A 13,563-nucleotide genomic window follows, 5' to 3' on the forward strand; every position below is an offset into this window, starting at 1 on the left:
TCTGTATGTATATAAACAGAATTTAATACTTTTTCGCATTAATTTGCAGCTTTTTGTTTCAATATTAATTTTTTATTTGTAATTACTTATAATAAAAAAAACATTAAATAAGATGTGATGTTCATTTAAGAGTTGTCGGTTAAAGGCTCGATTAGTGAAATGAACTATTGTTAACCGTCCGCGATTGTAGTTTTGTTTAAAAAATTCTACGGTTAATAAATACTTACAACATATTTTCAGTTTTTGTTCTGTTTCGAGAGACGACGAGATTCATGACTTCACGCTGGTAGAGGATAATTATGTGACTGGTACTTCCTAATAGATTTATTGTACAATATTTGTCAATCACAATATTGAACACTGGTTTCAAAATCTCAAAAAAAAATAAGTGTAAACATTCGAGTTAACGATTTGATTTTTAGAGAGAAACGCTGTCCAGATCAAACTCGGATCTTTCCATTCCACTATATACGAACCTTTACTGGTGAGTTTCGTAAAATAATTTAACTTAAATAAAATACTGTTTATATGAAAATATACACAATGGAAAAAAAAATGTCTCGATCACGTAATTTCGAGTTAGCACGGAACTATTTCTTGCATTTGGCGGCGACGTCGTGGAGTTTTTTCCAGAGATCGTATTGTTCGACGCCCTTGACCATGTGGATGCTAATTCCTCGTTGTACGCTACAAGGAGTTAGGGAGACTCTTTTGTTTAAAAATTCTGGTGCATGCACACGTTTGATTTTCAAACTGTTCGCTACGATTCCAGTAACGAATACATCTTCTAATTTAAAATAGGTGTGATTAAGTGCTGCTACATAAAGCTCTTTCGACAATCGAGCGGGAAGCAAATACGCTGGTCCGGTCGTGAAGTCGGGGAACACCGCAGGTTTGTATTGGTTGCACGAGATGTAATATTTCGATTTTTTGTTCCTGATCGGTTTCCACTTTTTCGCTAGTCGACCGTAGATAGCCCTCTGCTCGGGGCTGTGCTTCGCGATGAAAGCGAGCAGTCGAGACACGTTGATGAACATGTCGTCGTCGGTTTTAAGTACAAAAGCTGCTTTCGGACAGTAATTATCTACCCATTCTAACATCGAAATCGTTTTAAGAGTAAGATTGTCATACGTATCTCTAAATTTCCCTCGGATTATATCACCATATAAGTATTGTTCTTTCTCTATGTTGGCGTTGACGGTTTCGTTCGAAATCGAACCTAACATGAACGCTATCGCGATGTCCTTCCTGCTCGCGAAATGCCCCCACGTCTCCCTGATCGCCATCCTGGCACTTTCGTGGCTCGGCGCTGACGTTATTGCGATCAACAATTTAATATCTCTCCCTAATTCTGGACAGACCTGGGAACTGACGTCGACGTGTCCCGCCTCGTAGATTATCTCGGCGGGGACTCCCCGAGTCAGGTCCGGTTGAGTATTATTTGTGATGGTTACATTACTGACGGAAGGTCGAACTGGCTGCGGCGGGGGTGCCTCCGAAGAACCGCTGTTCAAAGGTGCGGCCGTTATATTCTTTGCCACTTCAGCTTGGGTGGTGTTACCTTGGAATGCGCGAATTTCTGATGATACTAAAGTGCGAAGGGGGGAAGCCGTTGTTGTCAGTTGCGGGGACGTTATGTACGCTACGTATAGTAGACATGTCGCCGTGGCTAGTACTAGTACAGCCATGTGCAGCAACCGCACTTGGGCAAGCCATGGCACCCCCATGCCTGTACCAAACAAACAATTATTACAAACAAATAACAAAACAAATCACTATTTCTAACGCCACCGCGACATCCACCAATTGATACTTTTCAAATTCAATCACAACTACAGGAAATATCACTTCTCTGACAGACTCATTCTTCTATTCACACTCTCCGTACATTATTCTACCCCGGTGACAAACATAGACGTTTGCTGAGCATCTGCTCATAATCACGATAGAAATTTGTTGGTTTTATGCAACATTTTATAATCAAGAATAAGTTGAAACTTCAGAATTTTACCTAATTTTATTGCACTACTAACTTATCGCTCTACGCGTTGCCACTTGACTGTCCCACATTTTTACAAAATTTATCTTTCTTTGAACACACATTTAACTTGTTGGGGCTAAAATACAAGTTAACAACCCAAATATTTTTACGACCACTACATCCTCCCATCCACCCACATTTAATAATTAAACTCGCAACGATTAATTTCCAATTATGACAAATATTTAACAATTTTCAATAATAAAAATTTAACAACTAGACCTTTGCATTTCCCGATTAAATCCACAAATTTACTACCTACCAAAGTTTTATTAATTTCCAATGCATTATAAAATTGTTCGGCAACGTAATATCACAAATATTTATTAACTTGTGGTGAATTTCCGCTGTTCGCATAATTTATTTACTTTATAACCACGTTAAACACAACTGCACTTTTTACCAAAGGATACAACAAAAAAATTAGCTTTCCCGCAGTAAACTAAGTAATTAAAATTTGTATTGGTGAGGCCAAGGACGACTCTATTTCTTTGTTAATTTATTGCTGGATTTAACTCTTTGTAAGTATCTATTGTTGTGTAATTTTAAACCTCAAGCGACATAAAACGACTGGGGTGAATCATAATCTACTAAAGTAGCCTTAAAAATTATGCACACGAACTTTAAGTGAGTTATAAAAAGTCCACTCTGTATAGCGACAATTAGTTATACAACTTATATTTCAATTTTGTAAGAATAGATTAACCGTTTTTTTTCAAATTTTTATTCGACAAGGGTTACTACTTCAATGTTAATTATTTTACGGAAAACCTGTACATTCGAGAATTTAAAAATTATGTATACATTTTTTTCTTAATAAAATAAACAAAAAGAATTGACCTTCACAAAAAAAAAACACAAACTTGTACGTCAAAACAAAATTTTGTGCATATTTATAAGCGTCTACGTGAAATTTTACAAATTTAAATATTTTAAATAATTCCGACAGCGGAAGTGTTGTAGGACGCTCAGTAATATATTCTAAAATACATAGTACTAATAACTTACTTGTCTGTGAGAAATTATTTGGCATAATGTTCATTTGTATATTTTTTTAATATCACAAAAATTTGCAAATTCCAAAAGCCGCGACACAAACACTGATAAAGGTTGATGTTACTAATCAGAGTGACCCAATCACATTATTTTTATCACAACTGCACATAACAATATATTTCAGGAGGTATTACAAGAGGACTTACCAATTTACTTGTAAAAAATAATTGTTATTCTGTAGATGAGTAGACGTAGTAACATATCAGGCGTCATGACGCCGTCAAAACTGAAACAAAACGAAAAACGTTAAGCCGATTCTAGTGAATTTGTATATAGATTATAAAATAAAATGTCTTAGATGTTAATACTATCGTGGTTTGCCGTGAATTGGTTGGTGAAGGTAGCCATAAAAGCACAATAAAGATAGCAACCCCATAAAAAATGTAAAGATGTTTAGAATATTACTTTTAAATTAAAATAAATAGACGTTTTTGTATGCAATGGTTTTGAATTGCATAGTGCTTCTTACGCAAATTCTAAATAAAATTGATAAGACTAATTCCAATTTATAAAATTTACCTTATCTTCCCGTTCCAGAAAGAAGCAAAATGTTGATTTGTTCGAAACTGTGGAATTAAGGAAGAGTAAATGCGTGAAAAACCGTAAGCTACCAAAAACAACACCACTCTGTTACTGAACCCTTTACGAATTCATACAACAATTGATTTTGTGATGACACAATAACCTTCGAAGTCTATTTATCGTGAATTTTCAAGGTACCCACATATTATACCAGTGCGTAATTAATTTTCTGCAAATTACAACTAATAATTACAAAAATAAAAGAATTATCCTTGAATTTACAAATACAACTGGCGTTCGTTCGATCCGAACTCGCCACTTATTTGAATATTAGTCATAAATTATGATAAGAATATTTTAAAATTAGATAACAAGTCAGATGCTGCATAATGCGGCGATGATGGAAGAGGCTTTGAACAGTAATCGTCGAGTCGCTTTCGTCAGTTTGAAGGCGGACGACACGCAAATCGCACTTCTGAGAAACGAAATTCTCTGTTGGAAGAGTATCTGGACACGTCCGCTGTGATCGTTACCAGCGATACCAAGAAACGGCAACCGCCACGGTGCGCAGCCAATTCTTAGCTAGATGCTAGATTCGTAATTCTCGATCCGGTTTTACCCAAGATCAATCAAAATTCGACTTTTCTCTCTCTAATTGCGACCGCGGCTGGATCCTTCCTCGCATGCACGAATTCCCATTGAAAAAGACGGCACGACTAGCCGAGACGAACATTTAAATTATACGTCTACAACGCGCAAAAAATCTCATCGCGATCATTCTGCATCTGGAGTTTGAAAGTGGGGCGTTCTAATAAAAAAAAATGTTAGGGTCTGCCGAATCGAACTGGCTTAAACGCTATATTAACGCTACTTTGATAACGATAACAACACCGACAATAACCAGCCACTCCAACTCCTGGCAGTTGTGTTGACTACACTTGCTGGATTTTTCCGAATAATTAACAACGTTCAATTTTTACCGATTACCTCAAATGTGACCTACAGTGACGTCTTCTGAATCCACATGCCTCGTAAAGCACTACCTAGTTTTCGTGGAATTATGAATAAAATATAGAATCCGTAAAAAAATCGAACTGATTTTTATAAATAGATTTTTTTTCAACTCGTGCACTTGACACTATTCTCGAGTTCGGCAAGTACAAGAGCGTCCCACTGCTCTGCTCTGAACAGGTGAAAGTTATTCTAATGACAATAACAAGTGCCTCTGCGACATACCTTGACGAAGATCAATAACGTCAACCACTGTTAGTGCTTGTCAAAATATTTGAAATGCCTTAACTATGATAATATTACTAACCGAGTTCACAAACGCTCGGAATGAAATGGATCGTTAAGGAAGCGGGAGCTTTGACAATTAAATCCTAGATCATACAAAGTCCTCGGAGTGTCGACCGTTTCAATGAGAAAATTGCAGAATATAATTGTCACATTTTTGACATCTGTGTTAGTTCGACTTGTTACAGGTTTATGCGGTAATTCACAGCTAATTATCGCATAAACTTGTACGAATATAAGTTATGAGGAAATACTTGATAATAAAAATAGCAGGACATCTGTCGAGTCCCTGAAATAATTAATTGTTTTAATTATTTTTATCAGAGTTGAGTTTGTGGGTGTTTTGCAACAAAAAAGGATTTCTTGTCCCAATTGGCATCTTCTTTTTGCACGAATTCCTCAACACTATCACTTAAAAAAACCTGAGATTACGACGATTCGTAAACGAAACAGACACGTTTTTGTGCGTTGTTTAAACATTTCAAGACAGACAGATCATAATAAAAGTAAACACGGAAGCGAAAAAATTTCGACTTTCATAAAAACTGTCGTGTCCAGGACGTGAGTTACCTGTTGTTAATCGAATTAATTGTGAGACAACAAAAATCAATTAAAATAAAAGGTCGCGCTGTAGGCAATCAGGATTCAACTAATAAGCCAAGAGTGGATTATTCTTTACTTACGGCAGTCGGATGACTAATCGAAGTTAAATGAGATGTCAAACGGAATTAATTATTGGGAGATTTTTGATTTTCAATTCGATTTGTTTTCGATGGGGCAGCACACAAAAGAGTTGACGAGGAGCGAAGAGAACATAACCACGACAACAATGGACAATACCGGATAAACAGAAAATAAATTGCGAAGCTTGTGTGACAATAAAATAAAATATAATTGGTGTGATTACATTATTTTTAGGTTCAGGTAAATCATACCTGTCCATGCAGGACACGTTACACAATTAGCCTTGACGACAGTTTCTAAAAATTGCCAATGTTTCCGTCTAAAACACAATTGAAAAAGACCGCCAATTAAGTGATATTCCTCGCAATACGGCGAGGTGATAAGATATTACAATCAAGATAAAACAACTCACCTGCAGTTTTCTGTTTATAGCATTACGTCTACAGGTTAGACTGAACGAGCCACAGCCGTGCCATCGTCAACATCAACATCGGATGACACACGTCATTGGACTCTGCATGCAGTGGCGTACACGAAAGAACAATATCACAAAACCCCATAAGAAAGAATCGGGATCGTCCAGAGAGCACCGATTTTCTTGAACAACCTGGGACTGGTTCCGCCGCACGAGGTGGTCATTAAAATTCACTTTCTTTGCCAGGAATGGGGACATTTCTCCAGTTCGACGGTTGCGGTGGCGATTATGTCCCGCGAGAATTATAACTAATGAGAAGAGGCGCTATCGAAATTCGTTGATAAATTTGGCATTTTTTAACAGGGACGAGGCAGGAAGTCGTGTTTGTTCCAGTTTCAAACGAGATTAGAAAAGTCCGGCGTTGGGGAAAAATGACGAGTCGTGCGGTGGGATTTCGGAAAATGAGGTTGGGGTTTTTCTGTGGCGGTTGGTACACCTGACTCCATGACGAAAGGCTGCACCACAACAACGAGACCAACAAGAGTTATCAAAACCTTATCAAATGTTTGACAGGTGTATTGAATAACAGGTATGTTTGCTTTAATTGTCCGATAAATTAATATTTGATTGATTTTAGTCGTTCTCAACCCGCCCTGGGTGTTCTAAAGATACTTGGTGAAAAGTAAGAAACTTCGATGATTACAAAACAATCATTGTATTGTTAAGGATAATTACTTTAATTGTGCAATTTTTCTAGTCTCTGATGTGGATGAAGTCATGACATTGTCGTACTGGTGGATGCATTGGTTTTGGATTACCTTTAGAATTTATTGTGAGTAAAAAAAAAACATTAGATCATAAGTGACTAATTAGTTACAGGAGATAAGTGGTAATGAGTCATAAATTGTAATTTTTAATTTCAGTTATTATATCTGAGGAAATTTCATTGTCAACACATTCCATCTCTCCAGTCACAAATTCAAGTACTGATTCGGTTCGAGGTGTTAAGACAGTTGGAATCTCTAATTTTAATCCGCCCAATTACAATAATCCTTCCAATAGTTCAATACTGAATACTTCAATGACAAAATACCAGAAGCCTTCCTCAAAAAAGTTGGATTTCAAGTATTCCAATATGACTAAACAGGACACGACAAGTAAATCATATTACCCAAGCAAAGAAGTGACTGTGATAAATCAGAATACAACTGAGATCAGTATAAATGTTACTGACAACCAAATGCTATTTAATTCAAGCCTTAGCGCAATAAATCATACTGATAGTTTCAGTTATATTAATGAAACAAGTTACAACCAAAGTCTTCTACTTAATTCTGAAAAAATTGTAGAGAAGGATGATGAGATGTCAGGAAACCTGACTGCAGCTGGAATCACTGGGATAACCCTGGGTTGTGTTGTGATTGTGGGTGTGATTTGTGGGGTCAGTTATTTTCTGTACAGAAACAGGGGCTTCAATAGACCTCAAGTACTTAATGATCGTTGCAGCAACCCAGATTCAAGTGGATACATTGATGATGCTTCAGTAAGAGTAAGCAGTTATTATTTATTTTTTTGTTGCACAGTTTTCCACTAATTTGACACTTTGTTTAGTTTGCTTTTTTTATATTGTTTAAAGTGAGCAGAGATGACTTATCAATGATGAGGTTTAAAGCAAAAACAAACGCTTTGTTTACAGGATAATTCAGAGGAAATGTACAGCTTGGACAACGATTCATTCCTAAATAGTTTAGAGGCTATGACCATTCAAAACTATTGGACAGACACTGTCAAACATACAAAGTTGTAACAACATCTGTTTAAGTTTGTACATAAATGACTTAAGTATTTTAGAATCTGTGATGCATATCAATAGGCTCTCAATAAACTTTTAGTTTCATATATTTTTCTAAAAAGTCTAAAATTGTGATTTTTTTAAACATTGATTGTTAATAACTTTTTTTAAATATTTATGCTATTAATTTTAAACGAGTACAAATGAACTTTTGTCTGTAAATATGTTAAAATTTCGTGTTTGTTGTTTTTATACTTTCTTCTACATTAAATAATTCTCACTGTTAACTATAGGGTAGTGTAAATTTAAATATACAAACTAGTTAAATAATAAACTTATTAAGGAACAATCAGAAATATTTGTATAAAATTTCATGTGCAATAATATATTTTCCTCTAATATATGAGTAGCAATTTATTCAAATACATTTTAGTACATTGAGAATTGTCAAATATTGTAACCTTAGCTATATTTAATAAAAAATTCACCCATATAAAACATTTATTGCAACCTCTTAACAATCAAGATAATTTAACTCTACGTCTTCGATTATTTCAATTGATTCGAAAAAATTATCGATTGAACGAGTAAGAAATTAAATTTTATTTTAATTATCACGCGCAATTTGTATTATCTAACGACTTTTTGTAGATGCGAAAAGTTCACAAACGAAAATGAAGCTGAAAGAACGAATTGTCAAGTGTGTTGCATACATTTTGAACTACGCGCTCCTGAAGCTATCCTGAAAGATCGCGACAGCCAATAACTGAAAAGGACTAAGGAAGGGTAACTTGCGTTGTACCCACTGACATACTTTCGTCAAAAATCTCGATAATAGAAATAAAATAAATCTAAACCAAATAAATCCAATTAATAAAGTGTTTTTAAAGTCATTCAGTGACAAATTCAAGAGTAAAATCGATATAGTAAGTACACTTAGGTAGTAACCCCCGAGTAGGTGCCACCGTGCAATGTTTTCAATAAACATATTTATTCACAAATCTGCAATTGTTTATTTATCTCCTCTTAAGCAGACACGTTCGATATTGCATAATCGTGAAGCTCGTCCGGTACAAGAATTTTATGTAGGTAAATTGCGTACCTCCAAAATAGTTCAAGCTTGATTAATACAATCGATTTGTAAAATTTTTTGTCTAAATTACTCGACACTGTAAAAATGATTTGAAGGTATGTAAGTACGGTACCGGAGCAACCACATTGATTTTATTTGATCATTTCAGGAAAATTAAAACGTGTGCAGCATCAGAGAAAACGAGAAATAAGTCAGTTAAGACGAAGTATCCAGCCAAGCCGTGACTCTTTCACGTGCTGATTTTTTAAATAAATCTACCGAGCAACTGCGTCAAGATGTTCACCCTCTGGTACTCCGTATTGTCTTGGAAAGAATATAGGTGAGTTGCATGCTTTTCAAACCAGTTTTAATAATAAAAACGTCCCTACCGACCGGCATTTTGGTTCCACGTCTCTAACTTTGCTTAATAATTGGCCGAAACCCAATTTTATTTACGGAACGAGTTTGCTTTTGCCGAACTCGTGTAGATGGCGAATTCACTGTAAAAAATCCAACGGAATGATTTGTTTCGTTTGGAAGGAAATTTTGGCGGGAACTGATTTAAGCCAGCCGAGGCGAAATTAAGCAAGCTTGATTGGCTCAAAAATCGAGCGGATAAGTAAGTGCTGTCTCCATTTGTTTGATTATTGTGGGCGTTATTACCGTTGGGCCTGGCTGGGAGTAGGGAGAGCACGTGCTTTTCCAAAAATACTCCCAATATTCCAGGGCCACGGCCGCTGATGGGATATTTTTGTATATCGCTCTGTAACCCTTTGCCGTAGCAACAAATGTATTCTGGAATACTATCAACTATAGCATGAAAACACGAACAAATAACACCTCAGGTTCGAATTCCTTACGCATTTATCCTCTAACAAGAGTTATTTTAGCCGAGTCTTCTCGTTAGACTGACGGTTTCACTTTTGTCTAACCGATGGTTCCAGTTTCGTATTTATAGACACATTACGGACATTAATTGGAAGAGATGAAAGTGAGCAGTACTTTATCTCCACATAATCAAAATAAATTCAGTCTACTTTTAGTAGACGTGCAGAGATAATTAATTTTTTTTCTGTTGTGGACCTGCACGTTTTCAAGTGCGTCACTTCAAATGAAATTTTCCCGCTATCGATACTGCACTAACAATTCGACTTTGTCCGGGCCATAAATTGCCAAACAATTGAATTTTATTGAAATTAATTGGTGTTCGAGCATCTGTGGGTGCTCGAGTCTATCGCGGGACGAATTTGGTAACGATCTAGATAGAACCGTGGACCACAAATTTGATAATTTTAACAAAACGCACAATACTGGCGGTTATTGTTGTCAGTAACGTAAATTGATGACGATCAAACGCCGCGAACTGGAGATAGTTTAAGCAGATCGACGATTTCCTCGTCTCCCTACCCAGGACTAAACAAAAATATACAAGAAAATAATTCTTCGACCGTTTGGACAACTGCCCCGGTTGTCACACCGGAAAATTGCTCAGAAAATCATCTCTGCTGTTTCTGCGCGCCTGAGATTTATCATTTACGACGCTGTTATATTTTAATGATAACATAACTTTTTACTGCTCGCAAATTTAAGTGCAGTGTGGTTTAATAAAGTGAAATTAAAACTCCTCACTGACCTATCCTTGTCCTTACACTTGCAAGTACAGTTGACAATTTATTTTGTTTTCGGAGTTGCGTTTTCTCTTGATGAACCTTTATTGCGCTAAAAATAAGACAACAGATGTCACGAAAACCGAAATTCTTGATCAGAGGTGTAAAATTATTTCAAGTGTGGAAAAATACATTTTTAAGCCAAGTCAACAACAAACTCGCTTATTGCGTAACTTCCCATATTTAAATTCCTTACTACAGCACGTTTGGCATGTATTTTGTGGGTTGATACAAATTATAATACAAAAGTGTTAATTTAAAAATAAAATATATCTTGAAGATTTTATTTTTCTTTGTGTCCGGATTATGCCACTTATGTATTTGTCTTAATTTCTTAAATAGTGACGCATTTTGGTTTTGTGTAGATCAACAACCTTTTCTCGAATTATGGCAAAATCCTAATCATAAGTACATAATCTAATCTGAAACTGTGCTAAGTAAATGTGTATTTTATCACTTCTTTGATAATATCACGCATCGAGAAAGATTTGCACGCTATAATACATATACCTAAGTTTCATAACAATATCACCGAATTCGTAGGTACACCTAATTCGATTGAAAATAAATATAACTCGACATTTATATAAATTCAAGTATAAAATTGAACAGTAACAAATCTATTTAAAGAATGACTTGCATTTTGCATTTCCGATTCGTTGCAAAGATTGCTTTCAGAGAATTCAATGACTCTCCACACGAAATGTCCCACTGTAAATACCACATCTTTACCACACTGATCTTTAGCAATAATTGCGCCGATGTTGATATTTCTGTTATATTGAAAATGTGTTTGCTTTGCCTTAAATTCGATTTTGGCGAAAATTGAAATGAAAATTACTTTTGCCGCAACCGGATTAAAATTTATAAGTTAAATTAAGTTTTCATTCAAAATTCATATTTAACTTGGAAAGTAATGGAAATTTTACACTAAATCCGATGTTATTTATTAAGGAATTTGTAACAGGATTTCCAGTATTTTGGAACCGACTTAAATTACATTTTGTGTTGAATTGAAACTCGATATAAAACCATTCAGACATTATTCTATAGCTGAAACAATTGAAAAAAAATTAAACCCAGTGTATCTACATGTTTATACGTATATAAAAAAAATATATTTGAAGTAAAATCACTTTTACAATAAAGTTATCGTCAGGTGTAAAACCAAAAATCAACCACAACACCGAATTCTTGTTTATCTGCTGATTATGAAGAAAAATTATGACTAACTCGTATGTACGTTTCTTCCAGTTAAAGCATTTCCGTTTAATGCCACCGTAACAGCTTGATTGTCATCATACCATAATTATTAATAGTCAAACAACCTTAATTTCGTGGAATATGCATCAGTATTAATGTGTGCATGTTTCATAAGAGATTATAAAAATGTTATTTATTTGAAGGAAAATATGTACAGAAAAATAACACTAAATCACCAAATTATTTAATTTTGGTTAGTGCATAATTTTTTGTAAAAAGTGAAAAGCGCAACGAATTTGTTTATATTATATTTTAAAATTTGTAAATTGTGCCAGGCACATGTCTTCACATAAATTTGCAAATAATTTACAAATTCAAAATTCCATTTGAACGTTTTGTATTCTTCCAATTTTTGTTTCAATGAAATGAAGTGAATTTTTAAATTCGCCAATTTAATCGACAACATCTCTTGCGATTAATTTCATAAACGAGGACGAATGTGCGAAAATTTCTTCTTAATTCAAATAAATAAATACATGCGTGCCCAAAAAATTTAGTTGAACAATTAGTGATAAGGAAAATTAAAATCTTCAAAGTTATTTTAAGACATGTTTGTACGACACGAGCAGCTGAACCATGAATTTAAGTAACTGACTTGCTTTGCTTAAAGTAAAAAACAGTTTTAGCCGAATATACGAAAATATTGTTTCTTGGCTTTTGTTTTCTTGTTACTATTAATACACCGTACTATTTCAGATGCCGTGACTTAATTAAACATAATCCCATTTGGATATTACATATTTATAAATCGATGTAATTTTTTGAATCTTTATTTCTAAAAAATGTACTTTAGAAAAGTTGTTGCTTTAGTAGAAAAATTGTCAGATTGACCAAAGCTGTAATGATGGAGCCTCAAATGTTCAAAATTTTTTTACACCGCTCGAAAATATTTAGTGCAAGATAAAACAACAAAGATCTCATTTTTGGAACACTTTTATGTCTAAAAAATGTATAACTTATCTCTTTATTCAGAAAGGAGATCTTGAAGTTATTTTACATATTTAAATAAACATTTTAAATTAAAACTTGTATGCTGTGTTACTTACACAGAACGTCATTTTTGTTTTTTCTTAAATATTAGCCGAACGCGATTATGGTTTTTTACAATGTCTAATTAAGTCAATCTCGAGAGTATATATTAATAAAGCAAAACATATATTTTATCAGCAGGTACATATTTTCATTTCTTTCATAAATGAAAATTATTATTCATGTTTTTGTATCGATTTAAATCGGTCAATTGATCGAGAAATAGATCAGGGGAAAGATATTACGAAATATGTAGTAACGTGGTGAAATTGTTCAAATAAAATAAATTTCACTGGTACATATTTTCAAGTATGTACCTACTTCTTGACAATTGTTACGAGTTACAATTCATACTCTGTCCTAAAACAGGACAGTGGCATTGTTTCACACGACACAGAGTCTGTATTGGTTTAAAAAATTCGACCTTACCTGCAAATGCAGTTTAAACACGAGAGAATTGCTTTTGTGCCTAAAAAATAGCATAAATCATCACGCTAATGAAGCATGAACGTTCAGCTTTATGGTTGTGAGTTTGAGGTTACCGCAAAACAGAAGAAAAATGCGATTAGTAATTTTAATTAGGTAAACATAAAACGAAAATTAATATCAGGTGAAAAAGTGTCGCCTTATGTGTGAAATACTCCTTAGACACATGAGAAAACAATTTTTTTAGACGCAGTTTGCGTAATTTATTTTTTAATACACCGTCCCGAAGTTGAAGAATGT

General features: G+C 34.5%; 2 protein-coding genes across 5 annotated transcripts; one reads left to right on the forward strand and one right to left on the reverse strand.

The window, feature by feature from the left end:
• Positions 1-309: 309 nt before the first annotated feature.
• On the reverse strand, positions 310-6,209 carry LOC138140027 (beta-1,3-galactosyltransferase 5-like). 4 transcript variants are annotated; one of them, XM_069060691.1, is made up of 4 exons: positions 6,012-6,209; positions 5,851-5,918; positions 3,244-3,323; positions 310-1,729 (listed from the first exon to the last, which is right to left on the reverse strand). In XM_069060691.1, the coding sequence occupies exon 4, from the start codon at positions 1,725-1,727 to the stop codon at positions 591-593; it is 1,137 nt and encodes a 378-aa protein (XP_068916792.1). In that variant the 5' UTR covers positions 1,728-1,729; positions 3,244-3,323; positions 5,851-5,918; positions 6,012-6,209; the 3' UTR covers positions 310-590. The 4 variants fall into 4 exon arrangements, with proteins under 4 accessions (XP_068916792.1, XP_068916789.1, XP_068916793.1 ...); XM_069060688.1 differs by lacking the exon at positions 5,851-5,918 and having other exon boundaries at positions 6,012-6,158; XM_069060692.1 differs by lacking the exons at positions 5,851-5,918; positions 6,012-6,209 and adding an exon at positions 5,599-5,724.
• A 250-nt stretch (positions 6,210-6,459) lies between these two features.
• Positions 6,460-8,308, forward strand: LOC138140030 (uncharacterized). Its single transcript, XM_069060695.1, has 5 exons — positions 6,460-6,603; positions 6,652-6,696; positions 6,772-6,846; positions 6,938-7,563; positions 7,711-8,308. Exons 3-5 carry the CDS (start codon positions 6,792-6,794, stop codon positions 7,819-7,821), a joined length of 792 nt encoding a protein of 263 aa, XP_068916796.1. The 5' UTR covers positions 6,460-6,603; positions 6,652-6,696; positions 6,772-6,791; the 3' UTR covers positions 7,822-8,308.
• Positions 8,309-13,563: the final 5,255 nt, after the last annotated feature.

This window comes from Tenebrio molitor, chromosome X (assembly GCF_963966145.1).
Source record: "Tenebrio molitor chromosome X, icTenMoli1.1, whole genome shotgun sequence".
In the NCBI taxonomy this organism is placed as follows: Eukaryota; Metazoa; Arthropoda; class Insecta; order Coleoptera; family Tenebrionidae; genus Tenebrio; species Tenebrio molitor.

What these genes read in the sequence shown, in the direction of transcription:
- LOC138140027 (XM_069060691.1), bottom strand. Translation starts at nt 1,727, where the DNA reads ATGGGGGTGCCATGGCTTGCCCAAGTGCGGTTGCTGCACATGGCTGTA.
- LOC138140030 (XM_069060695.1), top strand. Translation starts at nt 6,792, where the DNA reads ATGACATTGTCGTACTGGTGGATGCATTGGTTTTGGATTACCTTTAGA. An exon ending in GATTACCTTTAGAATTTATT is followed by an intron (nt 6,847 to 6,937) that starts GTGAGTAAAAAA and finishes TTTTAATTTCAG; the next exon opens with TTATTATATCTGAGGAAATT. An exon ending in TTGATGATGCTTCAGTAAGA is followed by an intron (nt 7,564 to 7,710) that starts GTAAGCAGTTAT and finishes CTTTGTTTACAG; the next exon opens with GATAATTCAGAGGAAATGTA.